General features: G+C 34.8%; 4 protein-coding genes across 5 annotated transcripts; 3 read left to right on the top strand and 1 right to left on the bottom strand.

Annotated features, from left to right (window-relative positions):
- Positions 1 to 6: 6 nt before the first annotated feature.
- LOC149692319 (uncharacterized) lies at positions 7 to 938 on the top strand. Its single transcript, XM_089868035.1, has 2 exons — positions 7 to 285; positions 375 to 938. Exons 1-2 carry the CDS (start codon positions 7 to 9, stop codon positions 456 to 458), a joined length of 363 nt encoding a protein of 120 aa, XP_089724161.1. The 3' UTR covers positions 459 to 938.
- Positions 939 to 1,281: 343 nt separating this feature from the next.
- Positions 1,282 to 2,900, bottom strand: SF2 (splicing factor 2). Of its 2 annotated transcripts, XR_016382673.1 has the most exons (5): positions 2,614 to 2,899; positions 2,379 to 2,542; positions 1,978 to 2,150; positions 1,583 to 1,892; positions 1,282 to 1,360 (listed from the first exon to the last, which is right to left on the bottom strand). XR_016382673.1 is itself a non-coding variant. In XM_089868034.1 (4 exons), exons 1-4 carry the CDS (start codon positions 2,781 to 2,783, stop codon positions 1,698 to 1,700), a joined length of 702 nt encoding a protein of 233 aa, XP_089724160.1. In that variant the 5' UTR covers positions 2,784 to 2,900; the 3' UTR covers positions 1,282 to 1,697. The 2 variants fall into 2 exon arrangements, 1 of the variants encoding a protein (XP_089724160.1); XM_089868034.1 differs by having other exon boundaries at positions 1,282 to 1,892; positions 2,614 to 2,900.
- Positions 2,901 to 3,594: 694 nt separating this feature from the next.
- On the top strand, positions 3,595 to 4,705 carry LOC149692321 (dynein light chain 1, cytoplasmic). Its single transcript, XM_089868036.1, has 3 exons — positions 3,595 to 3,753; positions 3,912 to 4,093; positions 4,169 to 4,705. Exons 2-3 carry the CDS (start codon positions 3,933 to 3,935, stop codon positions 4,275 to 4,277), a joined length of 270 nt encoding a protein of 89 aa, XP_089724162.1. The 5' UTR covers positions 3,595 to 3,753; positions 3,912 to 3,932; the 3' UTR covers positions 4,278 to 4,705.
- Positions 4,706 to 5,510: 805 nt separating this feature from the next.
- Positions 5,511 to 19,379, top strand: mei-41 (ATR serine/threonine kinase meiotic 41). The gene is made up of 41 exons (XM_089868023.1): positions 5,511 to 5,721; positions 5,981 to 6,060; positions 6,131 to 6,250; positions 6,793 to 6,963; positions 7,209 to 7,303; positions 7,372 to 7,457; positions 7,527 to 7,641; positions 7,706 to 7,851; positions 7,915 to 8,044; positions 8,116 to 8,295; positions 8,364 to 8,862; positions 8,925 to 8,995; positions 9,067 to 9,252; positions 9,314 to 9,548; positions 9,628 to 9,726; positions 9,795 to 9,909; positions 9,981 to 10,245; positions 10,344 to 10,532; positions 10,593 to 10,787; positions 10,863 to 11,413; positions 11,474 to 11,578; positions 11,653 to 11,836; positions 11,915 to 12,003; positions 12,091 to 12,348; positions 12,410 to 12,789; positions 13,371 to 13,558; positions 13,629 to 13,979; positions 14,049 to 14,111; positions 14,180 to 14,295; positions 14,371 to 14,658; positions 14,738 to 14,834; positions 15,146 to 15,447; positions 15,526 to 15,715; positions 15,775 to 15,885; positions 15,953 to 16,224; positions 16,295 to 16,424; positions 17,514 to 17,711; positions 17,772 to 18,182; positions 18,241 to 18,306; positions 18,388 to 18,567; positions 19,162 to 19,379. Exons 1-41 carry the CDS (start codon positions 5,681 to 5,683, stop codon positions 19,333 to 19,335), a joined length of 7,722 nt encoding a protein of 2,573 aa, XP_089724149.1. The 5' UTR covers positions 5,511 to 5,680; the 3' UTR covers positions 19,336 to 19,379.
- The last annotated feature ends 152 nt before the right edge of the window (positions 19,380 to 19,531 follow it).

The raw sequence follows: 19,531 nt of genomic DNA on the forward strand, positions 1-19,531 counted from the left end.
AAGCGCATGCGCATCGTGCAGCTCATGCTCGACCCTGGCTCGACCCATCTAGTGACGGAATCAGCAAGGTCTTTGATTGATCATTCATATAATAGAATTATCGTATTATTTCTTCCAATTACCGTATTTAAACGGATGAAAATGAATAGCGTAGGAAATGATTGTAATGATTTGAAAAAACACTATGAAGAATGCTTCAATTCTTGGTTTTCCGACAAGTTCCTCAAAGGCCATACTCAAGACACGTGCGCTCCCCTATTCAAAGTGTACCAGGAATGTGTAAAGGTGCGCTTCCGCCCCACTTGTTTTTTATCGTGCCCCTTTAAATATTATTCAGCTTATATATAATATTTATTTCCGCTTTAATGTTCTAGAAAGCTATTACGAAGCAGAAAATTGAACTTTGGGAGATTGAAAAGGAAGTTTTGGGGACGGAAAGGGAACAGAAACCATTATGAAGACACTATGTAGTTGTAGTTCCAATTGTACATATTGTCCTGGAACAGAAACCATTATGAAGACACTATGACTGTAGTTTCAATTGTACATATTTTCCTGGAACAGAAACCATTATGAAGACACTATGTAGCCTCCATTGTACATATTTGCCTATGTTACGTTGTTCCCTAATGTTGGTTTAATAAACACAAATTTTTTTTGTTAACCGTATTTTATTATGAATTTAAATTCAAGTACAAAACGGAACAAGTCAAGCTTGTAGATTCTTCTTCCGATAATCTTCTCATACTTACTTTCTTATTCAGCGCTGTAAAGCTGAAAATAAAATTAATTTTATCCTACAACTACCCCCCCACTAAGTTTCCAATTTCCAAACTTCCCCAAATCCAACTTGTTTCCTTCCTCCTAATCCCAGGGAAAAATGATCCAGAGTGGTCCTCAATCGGATCCATGATTCCAAATCCTTAATCCCTCGAAAATGTAAATAGAGCTTCCTCCAATTATCTTGTCCCGAACAGAGGGCTAGTTTAGTTTCGATCCTATCCACTTAAGGAAACGTGTCCTAGGACAAATGCGTTCCTGGCCAAATTAGTGATCCAGGATCCAGTCTCCATTTGTGGATAGGTCCATTAGGGGGCTCCTAGCGTGATCGATTGGGCATTCCTAACGTTTTGCGTGCTCTCCTAGTAATTGCGCTCCTCTAAGGTGCCTTATTTCCTCTCCACATATCACGGTTATCCCTCAATATTAATTTCCTGGCTCCTTTGCATTTTATTTCCATTTTTTTTCTAAATCAAGTGTGTTCAATCTGTCATATCCCAGTTTTAAATTTTTTAAGCGATATTTATTCCAGAGTACAGCCAGAAGTGAAAGGCTATCCTTCCAGAATCCACCGATTCGTCTAGACAATAAGTGCAAGTGGAAAAAAGATGTATTAGGATAAACAATTATCTTTTCCTTTTTCTTATATAATAAAAAAAAATCAATAATGGGGAAGTTTTTCTAAGTTTATGGCAAACAGTTTGTACGAAATGTTAAAAAATAAGTGTCACAACATATACAGATTATTTTTTAAGGAGTTATTATCTCTCTGAGTTAACGGGATGCAAAAGGGGGTATCAACCTTTTAAAATAAAGGGACCGAGTCCAGCTTTAGTGTCTCTTTATAGAAGGTCCATTAATGATTGAGGCTGCTTCCTCCCTTTTTTTAAAACTCCTCCACGTTATAACACTTTAGCTCAATCGCGAGAAGCTGAACGAGAACGAGATCTCGAACGACTACGGCTTCTAGAACGAGAACGTGAACCAGAACGTGATCTTCTGGCTGGTGAATAAGTAGGTGATCCTCTAGTTCTGCGTGGCGAATAACTCCTGCTTCTTGACTTTGAACGACTGTTATTGTCTTCTTTAACTCTGATGTAAGCCACTTCTCCCTGTTACAAAAACAAAAACAAAAAAAAAAATTGCTTTTAAGACGCAGTTTCTTCATTGATGAATCACAAGTTCAATTACGCTTACTTCGTGCGATCTGAATCTTGAGTCATCCAACTTCTTTACGGCATACTTCATGTCCTCATACCTTAGGAACTCAACAACACCAGTGCCATCTTTATAAACATCAGCGTAACATACGTCACCAGCTTCTCTCATATGATCTTTTAAGTCTTGCCAACTTCCAGTCGGTGGTAAACCTAATAAAGTTCTCAACATTTAACTCTCCAAATCCCGCGTTAACTATACTTTTGAACTGTTTATCTAAATATTGGCACAACCGAGTTACGAGAACAACAGGATTGCTTCCTAAAGATACATTCATTCGTCTAGTCTGTTATCTGGCACTGAGTTACTTTCACGGTAAATAAAAGTCCAGTATGGCGTAACAGACAAATTTTCAAATGATTATATTAAATATCGCCTACCTGTTACCAAAACTCTGTACTGACTCCTTCGAGCCGGTGGTCCGCGTCCTCTGCCTCTAGGGGCTTGAGAACGTCCTGGCGCGTTGCCTCTTGGAAATTCGACTCTAAGTCTATAGCCATCATAATCGTAACCATCCCTAGCGTGAACAGCGTCTTCGGCGTCTCTGTTAATGGATAAATCATATTTAATAAACAAATTCTTAATCCGAATAAATATTTATTCCGTATCGCGTACCTTGGGTCTTCAAATTCAACAAAAGCAAATGGCGGCCCTCTTCGGTTTTTCAGGTCGATGAAAGTAATTTTGCCGAATTTGTAGAAAAGATCTTCAATGTCTTTCGTTCTAATATCCGGTGGTAAATTTCCTACGTAGATTCGGCATTCGTTATTTCTGTAGGAAGACATCTCGCAATATTTCAATCAAACGATGCCCAAAGATTGGCAATGCTCCCGTTCCCGATTCTCCTTCCTCCTCGAGAAAAAGTTAGAAAATGGCCGCCTCAATTTGCCCCTCAAAGCAAAGTGAGAAAATCGAACAATTGACCGTTACTGCCACCTTCAGCTAGTGCTGCAACCAATGAGGTTGGAGTTTAGAGATACACTAGGAAAGGCTACGGCAGATTAAGGCGAAGGATCCGATTCGTCCATTTCAAAATTCAAATTCTCTTCAAAATATATCTTCGTAACTCAATGACTTGTACCTTGGACTCTACACTTTCCTCCTATAGTTATTTACAACCTTTAAACTATTAAAAATCTTGTCCAAAAACCGGTTTTCTATAGTAAAATTGTGTAGTTTGAAGAAGCTGCGGCAAACATAGCGCATAACCAAGTTCTTATTCGTGATTGGCCCACATGCCACACTGCGCACAAAGTCCAGGGCTCGACATAAGGATATTTTTTTTAGTAGTCAGCCTGACTAGTAAGCCCCCCTATCCCAATTTTTTTTAGTAGTCACTGACTAGTGAGACGCATGGTTTACGAATATTTGGGACATTTTTTTACTAGTCAAGTTGACTAGTGAGCCCCCAGATTTCGATTTATTTTAGTAGTCAAATGCCTTGACTAGTTCCTTATGTCCAGCCCTGACAAAGTCCTTCCTCGCGCAAGGTGTTCTGGGATGGCAGATGGTGGCAGAATACTTTTAACAAGCCAATCATAAAGCTCTGTTTCTGAAAGTCAGCCCATAACAGCGCGGAATGAAATTCAATTTCGGTACATAGTCCTCTACATTCCGCCACTTCTCGGTTTCTCATACAACGTGAATGTTCGCTAGTACCGATTGTTAGTATTTAACGTCATTTGAAAGTTAAAACTAATTGTTTAGTATTTGCAGCGCATTCACTCGAAGAAACTCTTCATTTTAAATTACAAGGTACGTAAATATTTATTTATTTATTTATATTGTTGCGTGGTTTAGAAATTTTACATGGGACTAATAGGCCTAATGAATGAACGAGTCCTATTGTAAAAAAAAGGCGGGAACATATTTTGGTCTAAAATTAATCTAAGTTAATTGTCAAATAATTTTAGGTTGCGGTAGAGGAACTCAAAATGTCTGATAGAAAAGCCGTTATCAAAAATGCTGACATGTCTGAAGAGATGCAGCAAGATGCTGTGGACATTGCAACGCAAGCGTTAGAAAAATACAATATTGAGAAAGACATTGCAGCGTATATTAAGAAAGAATTTGATCGAAAGTACAACCCAACGTGGTAAGTATTCCAAACTTTGAATATCTTCTGTGGTTTTTAAAGTTAAATTTAATTAATCTGTATTAAACATTTTAGGCATTGCATTGTTGGGCGAAATTTTGGTAGCTATGTCACCCATGAAACGAAACATTTCATTTACTTTTACCTAGGGCAGGTGGCAATCCTGCTATTCAAATCTGGATAATAAAAAAATGTTTAAGGGTGCAAAAAATCCTGTCATGTATATTTTCCTACATTTTTACAAGTGTTATTTGCTTCCATTTTTGCTGAAGCCAAGTTTTTTCTTTTTTTTTTTTTTTTTTTTAATATTGTCAAGGAACAACTGACAGTTTAATTTTGTAATAATAACGCAATGTTTTACTTAGGTTTAATAGAATGACTTATGTTTTGTTGACCAAGATCATATTTCTTTATTCTGCCATTGGCTACTACTTTTTTTTTTTTTAGTTTTAATTAACAAGTAGTTTAGGTATTTAGGATATTGAAATTTTTGACATAATATGTGCGGAGAAAACAACTTCAATAATTCACCTAACGAAAGTAACTTACATTGCATGAAAAATAGAACTAAGTGTATTTCCATTAATATGTGATTAAAAACTATAAAATATACTCTTGTAATTTCATTTCTTTATTAATTAAGTCATAGGGTTGAAATTTATAATGAATTAGAGCCCCATTACGTTTTAATGGAAGATTATTGTCGATAATAAATGGAATTTTAATTAAAACTGCAATTTTTTTTTTTCCATAAAAAAATATCAAGGCAGCTTGCGGCCGTGAGTGCGTGATCGAGTGGGCTGTGGTTGCTAGCAAAAATTGTTAAGCTATAGACTAATGGCACCCCATGTTATTTCCCCATAGAGCTTAATACAGACGAAGGCAGAGGGCTGCCATTACCCTATAGCCCACGCTCTCCACCGAGTCCACCGCGCAAGCTGCTCCATGCGTGAACAGTGATTAATATAATTATTATTCAACAATTAAAATTAAGAAAACTATTCCGAATTGAAGGAAATTAATCTTAAACACTTGGAAATAATTAATCAAAACTGATGTAGGCCTAAATTCCTTAAAATAAAAATTTAAGTTTGGGTAGTGTACTAGAGCGCGAGTTCGAGTGGGTTATGCCCGCGGAAATTGACAACACTGCAGTCCAGGGCCGGAAATAACCACAGAACACTGGACATTGTCCAATAAAATTTTAAAATGTCCCATAATTTTTTCAAAAACTAAGGGGGGTCACTGGACAATTTGACCGATAAATTTTTCCAAGTTTTGATAGCTTGACTATGGAGATGCGATACTATTTTGCATACTCCAGTGGACAATGTCCTATACATTTTCCAGTCAAACAGGGGGTCACTGGACACATGTCCTATAAGAAATTTCTCTTATTTCCGGCCCTGCTGCAGTCTGCTATATATTCCGCTCTGCCGCGGCGGGCGGGTTAAATCACTAAATCAGTGTCGTGTTCGGATTGTCATGTGTCGGGATGTCGGTGTCTTTGTTTATGATCTCCCATTCCAAAGTTTCTTCATTTAAAGTATAGAATATTTTGCGAAGTATAGTTGTCATTGTCAAGCCATGGATTCTACAGTTGCTTTGATGAGTCAGTTAACCCAAAAGTAAGTTCTCTAAATTATTAAGTTTATCATACATGAAGGGTTGGACACTTGTCAAATTCCTTTAACTTATAAGCCGAAATCTAAACGTATCTTAAAATTAATTATGTAATTTTAACATTTACATATTAAAATTCACTGCGAAAATTGCACTAAGATCTAACAATCACTCTAAAATCTCAAAAGTCTGAATTCAAAAATGACGCGTGTCCATCCCCTTGCTTGAAGCTAATTTCTAAGTAGGATAATTAACCATATTTAGACAAGGGTCATCTGATCCACAAGAAGTTCAATACGATTTTTATTCCACGGCCATTACAGTTCTAAAAAGTCTAAATGATTGTGAGTGCATGAAGAGTGATATTAATTTTTTTTTTTCGGTTTCTTTGCTAATCAATGTTAGTAAATGCAGCCGAGAAGAGTCAACATCTTTTAGAGATGATAAATATCTTCACTAAATACCTTAACGAATGTCCATACCTGTTCTGCTATTACAAACATTCAAATGATTGTAATCCTCAAGTTAGAATAGGTAAGAAAATTAGTATGAAGGGGATCGATGCTCTATTTAGCCTTCAAAAACACTCGAAGCTTTAAGGAAAATTGGTTACAACAGAAGTAAATAATACTTCTCTTCGAGAGAAGTGTACAAGCACAAAGCGGGATAAGTGTAACGTCATTCTTCCCAACATCGGATCATTCGGAGCAAGGTTACTAAACCGAATCACATACGCGATAAATAGTTCCCTCATCATTACTCTATAAGCGCTTAACTATTTGGCAAGACGTGCTTGTGGTTTTTGTCCCACCCCAAGACGAGGTTTGTGGGTTGATTGCTGGGAATTTAGTACCAAACCATTATAGAATTCACCTTACGGTGCGATGCCCATCTGAAGTTTGATGAGCGGGAAAGCAAACTTAAAGGGTGAGCCTGGGAAGAATGACGTTACATAACTTAAGTATGAAGAGGATACAGAATGGCATCCTTCTTCTATTATCCCCTTCTGGTTACAAGCAATAACTCTGATAGTTAAACAATTTCGCGTTATATCATTTATTGTATTCGCTAAACAGGATTTTCAGAATGGCTTCTCAGAAACCTGATACGTTTTCTAAGCCAGGATTCCATTTCATTCATTCATTCCAAGTGTCAGAATTATTTTATAGAGGTTCTAGAAGTATTTCAAAGTAACGAATTAAAACGTTATGAAAGTGCCTTTTCTGAGCTTGTAGATACTCTATTTGGTAAAAATCTAGCGATGAATTTAGCCTAATAGGGAGTTAACAGTTCTGACCCCGAAACGTCACACCCTTTTATCTCTTACTGGAGTTTCATCCCCCCTAACGGTTGGAAACAGTATTCTACGCGCAAAAATGCCAACCAGAAAGGGGCTGCGTGACGTCAGACTATCTCTTCCCCCTACCCAGTTGTTAGCTCCCTATTGCCCTTGAAATCCATAATTATTAAATATGTATTAACAATAATATAGAATTGAGAGAATACGCTGAAGATATGTATGAGAAAGGAAAACCTCAAGTTCCTTATGAACTAAAAAGTTTCACGGAAAATTCCGAAAAAGTCAATGTATGATATTAAAAATAGGTTAAATTCACGCCATCAATGATTATAACTATAGTTTTCTTGAACTGTAGAAAACTTCTGACGTCTACAAATTTGAGCTTTACTCTGTGAATTTCAGTAGTCCAGTTTCTTGCGAATATTTGCAAGCTAGAATAACGTAATTTTGATAATTATGTCATTATTAATCTATGACAGAAACGCGATATAGCAAAAAAAATATTTCCAGGGAAATTTTTTCTAAAATGAATTTCGTTGTGACTCCGTTGGTTTCCCATCAATTTGTAAAAACTTGGAAGATACTTTTATTGCAGTATATTGAGGGACCAATATTTTTAAAGAAAGTACGCTATTATAGTCGCGGCTTTTAATGAATGAAATATTATACATATATCTCTTGATTGTTAGGCTAGTGTTGAAGCCATGGAAAATATCATTCAAACTTTGGGAATACCAAACTTGTACGAAATTTTGGAACAAGTTTATACCGCGACTATTACAATTTTGAGAATATATTTTAGTGGGGAAATTTATTCGCTCCCTAATAGCCAACTGTAAGTTAACTTAGGTTCTTCGTAACTCTATCGGATTAGAATATGATGCAATTACTTTAATAGAACATCGCTGGAATTTGAACCCAAATTTGCTTCATTTTTAAATACACTATTAAAATCGTCACTGAATTGTCACGATATGGATATTATGGAGGATTGTCTCATTTTTGAGACATTGAATCATATCACGGAGGTGTGTAGGAAAACGTAGTTACTTCACCAAACATTGAAATCCCCCATTTTACATTGTCATTTAACAATTAGACGCTGCGCGATCACAAATTGGGAAATGTAAAATCCAATTCTTTGAAAAACGCCACTTTTGTCGCCATTGACGATTTAATTAAGATATTCGTCAAAAAGGGTATAATTGTACCCGAAAACACTTGCGATAATTTGATCAAAATTTTAATGGCAATGGATCAATACTCGGCGCAATACAAAGTACGCGTCTCGAAGATTAAACCCTTAATTAATTATGAAATTAAAAAAAAATTGATATTCGTTTTTAGAGCATTGTAAATTTGATGGTTACTATCGCGTCTTTGTTTATTCAAAATCAAAATGAAACTAAAGAAGAAAATGAAAATTCGCGAAAAGGAATTAAAAGAAAGGTTGAGGAAACTCAGTTGAACCTAACATTGACAACTCAATTTGTCAAAAAGATTTCTTCGACTTTACCGAAACTTGAAGTTGTTGAAGATAAGTTGAACTTGCTTTTGGATAAAAACAGATTAATTTCCATGTCATGCAAACAAAATGAATTGAACAGTATTAGATTCTGTTTGGAAATTATAACGCAATGCGCTGTTCAAATACTTCACCAAAATAACAAAAATGCTTCAATAATTCTCTGCGAAAATGATAATAAAAGCAAGAATTTCCTTTTACCCGTTTCTACCTCAACATCCATAGTCAACATTATGAAACAAACACTTTGTTCTTCAAAGTTCAATCCTGAAACCTATTCAGTTATTATTTCTATATTAGAAGTGTTAATTACCAATCAAGGTATATATTGATATAATAAATGATTTTTGAGTCAACTACAATTATTTTTCCGAACCATTTAGACGTTATTTCCTTATCTGTTATAACCCTTAACGATGCCGCGGTTTTATTATCACTTCCTTGGTTATCAATGGTATAATTATGAAATCTGCATATGCATGCAATTACGCATACATACATTTATTAATTATTTAACAATTAAAGGATATGGCCCAAAAAGATTATCACGATCTAAAGATAGGTTGGTTTAAGGAAAAAAAGCTCGATTCTGTCGGTTATAATTTGCTTGGAGATGGGTTGAAGGAAAAATGTATCAATTCATTATCGTTACTTCCCGCTTCCACTGCACCAATGTGGAGAATTCACCTTCTCCATTGTGCCTTAGAGAAAGTATTACGGCCTTTTAATTGTAATTTTAATGCTATTAAATACTTAAAATGGTTTAAATTAGGATTACAATGGATGGATTAAAGTTCTGCCCATCTTTCTACATTCAACTGCATATTTTTTTAACATATCCGAACTAATAAGGTTTGTTACGAGTCATTGGGATAATAGAATGGAAGAAACGGCAACAATGGTTGCGAACTTGATTTGCGTTTTGAGTGGAAATTCAATTTTGGTCAGAGAATTCTTGAAAGATTCAACTTCGACCTTAGTGTTGAAGTGTAAAATATGCCATGAATGTATGTTGCGAACTATGTTTCGAATTTTTGAACTCCCCTACGTGGTTTTTAAAAGTTTTGTATCTCTTTCACTTCAAAGTGGATGCGAGTCAAAAGAATTATGATACATTTAGTTATAACTGGCTTCGAGATCTCTATTTTAAGATTCAAGACTGTGAATCGGATAATGTTAGATTATGTATGTTCATTGATAAGTTAAAGCCTGGGTAATATTAATGCTTAAAAGTTATACTTAAACTTTTATAGTATCTTTGAAGGCTTGCAAGCCTTTTTTCAACCACACTAAACTTACTTCCGAAACACTTCAACAATGTCTTAGACTAATTCACGATCCTCTTTATGATATTCGGTTCAATTTCATGTAAGATTCGTTCGTTTACTACTAGACATTTTGAATATAGTTTGATTTTTATTTCATTTTGATCGTTATAGAAAAGATGTAAAATATTTAATGGGAAATTGTCCTAATTTGAAAGACGAGTTGAAGCAGCAAGTTGTGAAACAAGTGCAACAAACCATCAATAACGCGCAAGTTGAGGCCACGGATGAACAAGAAGCTTTAATGTCTTCCTTGATTCAAACTGTTGGGGCAATTGCTCCCGTAGTATCGAACGATTTGTTGCTGCAATTGTTGTGTAATCTTATTTACAACTTGCAATCGACTTCCGTTGTTATTTTGTTTACAACGAGAAATCAAGTAAGTGAAACCTTTTCTTTTGTTTTTGTTTTGGTTCAAGGTGAAGTAATTGACTTAATTACTTAACAACACGCTGATATTAATTTTTGAAATTAAAGTTGAGTTCCGTAGCCAATAAGAAAGGGGTTAAGCTCGAAGAGTTGATTTTCAATTTCAAAGAGAAAATTGGTCAATATTTAATGGAGCTTATGTTGAAACGAGTTTGTGATAAATTGGAACCATTGCCATTTTTAAAGGAACTAGTTGATCTTTGTGGATATTCCAATATTAAGTCGTTTCTTAATATGGTACATAATTTTAGTTAATTTAATGCAAAAAAATTAAACACTAAAACGGACATATTATAGGGCTATAAACGGTACATAGTTGTACCTTTAATTTGCCAATGCAGTAATGAGGCAGACCAATTAATCAATCTGTTATCGGAAGAATCTAAAACTTCCAAATCTGATATGATCAAAGAAAACTTCCCTTTCATTTTTGTTCATATTGTCCTTCATACTGACATGAAAACTGGAAAAGATATTTCTGACAAAATTTTTGTAAGAAATCCCCCCAAAAAATGTCTTTTATTAATTAACGTTATCACTGATTAAGTTAATTAAACATGATTATAGAGGGAAATTGGATTAACCATCGATGAGTTAGTGCAGGCGAATTTTACAAAGACTGTGGGTGCCCTTCTCTTCCACCTTAAAAAACATTACGAAGTGGTTTACAACACATTAGCAAATTTAGCGCTAAATACCAAATTTTGCAAAAAAAATCCCAAGCCGATTAAAAAAAAGGAGGATATGGCGAAATTCTTAAACACTCAACTTCTGGGAATATTGTCATATTTTGACACGTTTCTTCAAAAGTCGAGCAATAGTATTGCCGATAAGAAAACGGCCCTTGAAAGCCTTATTGAATTGATGGCTCTGTTAGGACCCAGATACGTCACGACAGTTCGCGTGAAACTAATGGGAACCCTAAGAATGTTAATTCAAATTAAAGAAGATGGTTTCCCTAAAGTTTGTTGCGCAGCTTGGAAAACATTCCTTCAGAACATTGACGTGTTGCCGTTAGGCAATTTATTAAATCAAGTGACCGCCATGTTGCTTCCTTTACTAGAAATTGAGCCAGATTTGACAGCGGAAATATTTAAATTCATGATTATTGATAAGAAGTACGTGCCGCTTATAACAGAATAGTTAATTGTGATATAACCTATTATATAATTTTTTAGAAAAGAGCTAGAACACTTTTTTCATGACTTATATTTCATACCCGAAATGCCCCAATTAACAGAAGTTAATAATGTTCTCAAAGAATACGTTGATAAACCTTGCAGGTAGGGCGAAATTTTAGGCGTAAATGCTATTTAAAGAAAACTATAAACTGCTTCTATCGAAATAAACTATATAGCCAAGAAGAAGTGGGGTCCCTAGTGAGACATTCCTTGAAAGGAATAAGTCATGAAAGTGTCGATGTCAAAATTCACGCACTATCTAAACTGAGAAAGCTTTTACGTCATCATCAGAATGCTTTACACGCACACTTTCTTAGTGTGGAATCAATTGATCCATTAGTTTCTGATTTAATTTCGTCTGTGAGTGTTTGATACTAATTAAAGTGATAGGATCGAGTGTACGTCTTTGAGTTATTAAATAATTATCCGTTATCTCAGTTGTTGGATGCCTGCAAAGAAACCGACCCAAAGATACGTTTGTTAATTGTAGAATGTTTAGGGGAAGTTGGAGCCATTGATCCTGGAAGGTATGACGCGGACCTTGATTGTTCCATCGGTTCTTAGATACAAACGCGTCATTGAAAATTATTTCATTTTATAAACGTAATTAACAGACTAGAGCTGCAACTTAGAACCAAGAAACAAAAAAGCAAATTGTTCTTATCAATGGATGAAGATGACTTTGCTTATGACGTCATTCAAGAACTCCTTCACCCTGTTTTAGCCGTAGACAATGTTGTAGTTCAGGACTGTTCCTTTTACGCCTTACAAGAAATGTTAGCGATTTACGGATGTCAATCTAAAACCAACGCTTTATGGAAAAGATTTCCCGTTGATATCCAAGAAATTTTGAGTCCTTTACTTCAATCAAGGTTAAAAATAAAAACGCGTAGCTCCATTTGCAAACAGTCGTATTAAATTAAGTCTATTCAGGTATCGTACGAGCTCCGAGATCGTGAAGACCAAAATATCTCACCCAATTTGTAAAGGTCCTCACGGAAAAAACTACGTATCTTGGGTCACTAGTTGGAGTTTAGATTTAGTCCATAAAATCAAACAAGACAAACCCAAACGAGTTTTTTCGGCCTGTTACAATATACTTAAGCACGATGTCAATTTGGTCTTGTACTTGCTACCCTATCTTGTATTTTACGCCATACAAGACTCGACATCGAGTGAAATGGATGAAATTGTTCTTGAAATTAACACGGTTTTGGGAGTTAAACCGGCTGATATGAATCATTCTAGTATTCAAGTTATATTCACGGTTTTGGATTATTTGAAAAGATGGAATAGAAAGTTTATGTCAAAGAGTACGTAATTAAGATTACCGTTTGACAACTTAATCGCGTCTTAAAGGGAGGGTGAAGTAGAAAATCAAGTGATTTTTTATCGATGCTTCTACTAATTATAAGACCAGTCTGCATAGTGAAACATTCAGGAAATACCAGTTCCGAATGATTTTAAAATTCAAATTAGGTTCAGATTTTAAGGATAATTTTAAAGAAGGTCCTCCGACCAATCGCGTAACGCCCTGCCTTTCTATTAACAAAATTCTCGTGGCACGTTCCATGTCTCGCGCCACGATTATCACGTAGCGCGCGAATTTTATCAAATCTCGTGATAAATTTCTTTAGGCATGGCGCGTGCCACGGGAATTTTGTTAACAAAAAGGCAGGGCGTTACGCGATTGGCCGGAGGACCTTGTTTAAAATTATCCTTAAAATCTGAACCTAATTTGAATTTTAAAATCATTCGGAGTTGGTATTTCCTGAATGTTTGACTATGCAGACTGGTCTTATAATTAGTAGAAGAATCGATAAAAAATCACTTGATTTTCTACTTCACCCTCCCTTTAAGTAGGCCTATTAACAATATACTTAAACTTTTGAAGAGGGAGACGGAGAAAATCCTGCAACAGCAGCAACAAAGAATATTGCTTCTTTTCTTGCCAAAATATCTCAAGATCTATTAGCAAAAGCTTCTTATCACTGTCAGGCTTACACTCGCGCCCTTATGCACATGGAACTGTACTTGCGAGCGAACAAAAATGAAGTACAAGATCAACTCGGATTTTTACAAGTACTGAAATTGAAACACTTTCAATTTTGCTAGGCCTTCAGTCTTAATCCTTCGTGTAATCCAATTTTAGAGCTTATATGTCGCGCTGGATGAGCCAGACGGTGTTGCCGGAGTTTCGGCAATTAGAACTATAGAATCTTCATTCCAAGAACAAATTTTAGAGTTTGAAATAAAAGGTCAACTTAACCAAGCATTTGATTGCTACGAAAATGCCGTGGCATCAGATCCCAATAATGTTGCGCATCATCAGGGGTTATTACGTTGTTTGATGGAGTTGGATAAGTCAAATACCGCTCTTAATTACGCGAGTGGACTTCTTCAGAATAAACCCATAGATTGGGTTGCTAAAATCAACCCTATTTGCGTCGAGGCTGCTTGGAAATTGTCACGATGGGATAAACTTTCAAACTACCTGACAACTGTAAGAAGTACAACGTAAAATGAAGTACTTAACCTTATTGGGGGGGGGGAATTGTTTTGAACTTTATAGGAGTCAAAATTTGAAGATTTTGGGGTTGGTGTTGGCAAGATATTGCTTTGCGCCAAAGAAAGAGTAATTGCAATTAAGCTTGAGGGTTCGAATTGATCAGAAACAATTAAAAACGTTCTTCCGTACTGTAGAATGGAGAACAATTAAAGAAAAGTCTACAAATAGTTCGAAACAGCATATCAGAACCACTGTCAGCGGCTGCCATGGAAATTGAAGGATACCAAAGAGCCTATAGTTACATTTGCAAGTAACTATCGCGCCTTACATCATACTTTACATTTTTAACTTCAGAAACTTTAATAAGTAATTTGGGTTTTTCAAGACTTCATATGTTGACTGATATTGAACGAAGTGTAAGGCTATTTGTGGATCTAAACGACACTCCCGGGTCTAGAAATTCTTCAGTATCGAATATGGATACTGATAAACTTTTGGGGGAATGGAAAGTTCGTCGGGAATTATTACAGTCGTCCATGAGGTTCCAAGAACCAATTATTAACCTTCAAAGAGTCTTGTTTACTCTAATATCAAATGAAAGATTGGAATTAGTTCCTCAACTTAAGGAAGAAATGAGCCAGTATTGGATTCTTAGCGCTAAGCTAGCCAGGAAGTCAGTAATTGTTATCTTTGTTTCATCGGAGCTTTTTGTCATTAACTTAATTAATTAATTAATTCATATAAAACGTTAGAAATGGTTATCAACAAAGATCTTTCGGACTCCTTGAAGCTAGCTCTATAAACCTACCACAAGTATTTTTTGAAAAAGCAAAGCTTCATTGGACAATGGTTAGCTCGCGCTCATTCTATTGAAAGCTTAATTAGCCTTATTCCTGATCAGCGCCATCTACCCATAGCGGTGACTTTGAGAACTACTGTAAGCGGCAAGCCAATCAGATGTCGCTAAAATCTGGTGACGTCATTTTTGGTAAGACCCGAGAGTGCCAGTCAGTGACGTCACCAGATTTTAGCGACACCTGATTGGCTTGCCGCTTACAGTAGTTCTCAAAGTCACCGTTATGGGTAGGTGGCGCTGATCAGGAATAAGGCTAATTTCGTTTTGTGTCCCTTAATTAGACTTAAATTTTCGCGTTTTCCAGGGTGACCAATTAAAAGCCATTAACATTCTTAAAAAGGGCATTGATGAACATTTTCGCGATTTGAGCCAAACCCTTTTTAAAAACAAATCGCCTGCCAATAAAGAAAATGTTATTCCATACGCGAAGGCAAAATTATTGTTAACTAAGTACAGTGAAGAAGCGGCGATCTTGGAAAGTAACTCTTTGATAAAAATGTACTTGGAAGTTGCTCAAATTACCCCTGATTGGGAAGAAGGATATTTTCACTATGCCAAGTACTTGGATCGAATATTTAACTCTTCTGATAAGAGAAATATGAAAGGGTGGGCATAAATAAACTTTCACACTCTTTGTTAGAAGGTTAATTCTTATTTAGAAATTGCGGGATTCGATCGTTTCAGTGATTTTTTGAAAGACATCATTTCGGGTTATGGTAAATCATTAAAGAATGGTTGCAAGCATCTTTTCCATTCAATGCCTCGTATGTTGGCCCTGTGGTTTGAGCTAGGCACTGAAGTAGTTGACCTTCAAAAATCAAAATCGTCCAGCAATTTGGGCGAGAAACAAGTTCTACTTCAATCCATAACCACCGTAAATCCGATTACGAATTTAATCTAACGATAAATGCTTCATTTTCATATTTGTCTTAGCGTATTTTGGATTTTCTCAAATCCCTACCTCCATACCTGTTCCTGGTAGCTTTCCCTCAACTAATCTCTCGAATTTGTCACTCTCATCCTGAAGTTTCAAATGCTTTACAAGTATTTAGACGCGTCACATCGGGTTTGGGTTAAATAAATTATTAATTAATGTTATTTAACTTATTAGAATATCATTGCCCAACTCTTAACAATATTCCCTCAACAAGCCATGTGGATGATGGTTTCCGTCTCAAAATCCTCTTACAAAGTTCGAGTTGAACGTTGTCAAGAAATCTTTGCTAAAGCCAAAAATCTCAAGCCGGATCTTGACAAGTTTATATCGGATTCCTTAAATTTGGCCGACAAACTATTAGAGCTTTCGAACAAACAAGTCAAAGAACAAAAAGTTTTCAGCATCAGCAATTACCTTAGATCACTTCCCATGCTTGTAGAAGACAGGTAAGTGAAATATTGATAATGATCGAGTTATCATTTTTCAGCTTTGGGCCTAAATTTAAAAGTAATTTAGGAGAATGAGCAAAATTATATTGCCACTTCAATCTCTTATGAGTGTGACGTTACCAACTAGTCACGGAAACTTCAAAGATCATAACCCATTCCCCCAAAATTTTGTTTACATTGAAGCATTTGAAGATTCGGTAACTTTTCTTTCTTTTTTCGTTTTTAATTAATAGTTCTTTTGGTTTTTAATTGATAGTTCTTTTTGTTTTTAATTGATAGTTCTTTTTGTTTTTAATTGATAGTTCTTTTTGTTTTTAATTAATAGTTCTTTTGGTTTTTAATTAATAGTTCTTTTGGTTTTTAATTAATAGTTCTTTTTGTTTTTAATTAATAGTTCTTTTTGTTTTTAATTAATAGTTCTTTTTGTTTTTAATTAATAGTTCTTTTTGTTTTTAATTAATAGTTCTTTTTGTTTTTAATTAATAGTTCTTTTTGTTTTTAATTAATAGTTCTTTTTGTTTTTAATTAATAGTTCTTTTTGTTTTTAATTAATAGTTCTTTTTGTTTTTAATTAATAGTTCTTTTTGTTTTTAATTAATAGTTCTTTTTGTTTTTAATTAATAGTTCTTTTTGTTTTTAATTAATAGTTCTTTTTGTTTTTAATTAATAGTTCTTTTGGTTTTTAATTAATAGTTCTTTTGGTTTTTAATTAATAGTTCTTTTTGTTTTTAATTAATAGTTCTTTTGGTTTTTAATTAATAGTTCTTTTGGTTTTTAATTAATAGTTCTTTTGGTTTTTAATTAATAGTTCTTTTGGTTTTTAATTAATAGTTCTTTTGGTTTTTAATTAATAGTTCTTTTGGTTTTTAATTAATAGTTCTTTTGGTTTTTAATTAATAGTTCTTTTGGTTTTTAATTAATAGTTCTTTTGGTTTTTAATTAATAGTTCTTTTGGTTTTTAATTAATAGTTCTTTTGGTTTTTAATTAATAGTTCTTTTGGTTTTTAATTAATAGTTCTTTTGGTTTTTAATTAATAGTTCTTTTGGTTTTTAATTAATAGTTCTTTTGGTTTTTAATTAATAGTTCTTTTGGTTTTTAATTAATAGTTCTTTTGGTTTTTAATTAATAGTTCTTTTGGTTTTTAATTAATAGTTCTTTTGGTTTTTAATTAATAGTTCTTTTGGTTTTTAATTAATAGTTCTTTTGGTTTTTAATTATGATGATTATTATAATTTTTTTCTTCTTTTCATTTTGTTTAAATTTTCATTTGCTTTTGCAATCTCAGGTTGAGATTTTACAATCTTTGCAAAAACCAAAGAAGATAACCATCAGAGGAAGTGATGGGAAAAAATACCCCATGATGTGCAAACCCAAAGATGACTTAAGAAAAGATTGCCGACTGATGGAGTTTAATAATTTGGTTAATCGATACTTAAAAAAGGATTCTGACGCGAGAAGAAGACATTTACTAATTAGAACATACGTAAGCTTCAGTTTAATTAATATTTAATTATAATTTACGTGTCTGAAACTTAATTGTTAGACTGTGGTACCTCTCAATGAAGAATGTGGTCTTATTGAATGGGTTCCGAACTTAATGGGTTTGAGACCAATCGTCCTGGCTTTATACAAAGATAAAGGAATTCCTATAATGACAGCGAGAGAAATAAGGCCTATTTTACCCAACGTTAAAGATTCGGTTGAGAAGAAACTCGAGATTTATAAAACCAAGTTTCTTCCGAGACATCCCGCAGTTTTTTCCGATTTTTTCGTCTTTAACTTTCCCGATCCTACAAGTTGGTATTTCGCTAGATTAGCTTATGCCAGAACCTTAGCCGTCATGTCCATGGTCGGTTACATTCTTGGTTTGGGAGATAGACACGGCGAAAATATTTTGATTGACTCAAAAAGTGGGGAAACATTCCACGTGGATTTCAACTGTCTGTTTAATAAGGTATTAATTAATGTTTATTAATTAAACGAACAATTAACTTTATTCATTTCAATCATAGGGAGAAACTTTTGATTGGCCTGAAAGAGTTCCTTTTAGATTAACTCATAATTTAGTCGATGCTTTGGTAAAAAAAACTCTAAAATTTTGATAAAATGAAGCTCAACATGTCTTTTATGGTTTGTAATATTTTTTTTGGCGTAATTAGGGTCCTACAGGTTATGAAGGAATATTCCGTCAAGCCTGCGAATCCACCATGAGAGTCATGAGAAACCAAACTGACGCTCTTATGAGTATGTTGAAACCATTCATTCACGATCCGCTACTTGAATGGGGTAAGACCAAGTCGGCCAGTAAATCCAATACCGGCGAGATAACAAACGAAAAGGTTAGTAAAACTATATTTTATCCAATGGGATGAATGAAGCATAAATATGGGGATGCCAGCTTGTTTACGTAAATCTAAACACGCATTGACCAACTTGTTTTGATCTAAAACCTTCAAGGCCTCTAGTCTTGAATTCTTAGTGATTTTTATGTTCAGGCAGTTAAAGGGGCTCACCGGCGCTGTTGCGGGGAGACCGCCCTTAGTTCAGGGGGAAAACACCCAGCTCTTTGGCCATAAGGAATGGCGCCACCGTCGCGGTGGGCGGGTAAGCAATATGCTAACCAACAGTTTGACCCCCCCCCCTTCACCCCAACAGCCCCGGCCAGCCCCTTTAAGTGATTTTTGTTAAATATTTAATTATGTTTATCTTACTGTGAAATCGTTGTTTTCAAGATTTTCGGGGATCCTAAATGATTGTCAAGGTTTATCTAGAGGTTAATTGAGATATAGTGTGATAGAAGATTATATAAATTAAATATAAATCGGGAGAGGTTTTTTTTGGGCCTTGTGGAAAGAACGTGTGATGATTATGACGCGCAGTAACCAAAAGTATCGGGTTTCTTTAATTTGTTTTATCACTGAATCATCTTATAGGCATTGCAGCACGTTAGTGATATCGAATTACGATTGAAGGGTATTGTTAAAAGTAAGAATAAACCATTGGGTCTTCCACTTTCCATCGAGGGTCAAGTAGACTATGTTATTCACGAAGCGACTGATGAAAGAAACTTGTGCCAAATGTATGTCGGATGGTCAGCCTTTATGTAAATCAAAAATGTCATTAAAATAAATTGTGATATCTCACGAAAAAAGTTGTTGTTTATTGGGAAAAGAGTTTATCCTATTGGTTTTTTTCGGAATGTGGCACGCGCTGCTGCGGTTAGGTCCTGATACGGTTAAGAAGGTGTTGGATTACATATAATTTCGATAAATTTGTAAAGCTTAGTTCACACTACGCGCGCAA

The sequence above is a fragment of the Phalangium opilio genome, unplaced genomic scaffold (genome assembly GCF_054372755.1).
Source record: "Phalangium opilio isolate 3A_F unplaced genomic scaffold, DU_Popi_V2 ptg000024l_1, whole genome shotgun sequence".
Lineage (NCBI taxonomy): Eukaryota > Metazoa > Arthropoda > Arachnida > Opiliones > Phalangiidae > Phalangium > Phalangium opilio.

Coding starts and splice junctions, on each gene's coding strand:
- LOC149692319 (XM_089868035.1), top strand. CDS start 7: ATGCGCATCGTGCAGCTCATGCTCGACCCTGGCTCGACCCATCTAGTG. Junction 286..374: donor TGTACCAGGAATGTGTAAAG/GTGCGCTTCCGC, acceptor TTAATGTTCTAG/AAAGCTATTACGAAGCAGAA.
- SF2 (XM_089868034.1), bottom strand. CDS start 2,783: ATGTCTTCCTACAGAAATAACGAATGCCGAATCTACGTAGGAAATTTA. Junction 2,543..2,613: donor GTTGAATTTGAAGACCCAAG/GTACGCGATACG, acceptor ATCCATTAACAG/AGACGCCGAAGACGCTGTTC. Junction 2,151..2,378: donor GTACAGAGTTTTGGTAACAG/GTAGGCGATATT, acceptor GAACTTTATTAG/GTTTACCACCGACTGGAAGT.
- LOC149692321 (XM_089868036.1), top strand. CDS start 3,933: ATGTCTGATAGAAAAGCCGTTATCAAAAATGCTGACATGTCTGAAGAG. Junction 4,094..4,168: donor CGAAAGTACAACCCAACGTG/GTAAGTATTCCA, acceptor TAAACATTTTAG/GCATTGCATTGTTGGGCGAA.
- mei-41 (XM_089868023.1), top strand. CDS start 5,681: ATGGATTCTACAGTTGCTTTGATGAGTCAGTTAACCCAAAA. Junction 6,964..7,208: donor GCTTGTAGATACTCTATTTG/GTAAAAATCTAG, acceptor ACAATAATATAG/AATTGAGAGAATACGCTGAA. Junction 11,837..11,914: donor TTTCTGATTTAATTTCGTCT/GTGAGTGTTTGA, acceptor CCGTTATCTCAG/TTGTTGGATGCCTGCAAAGA.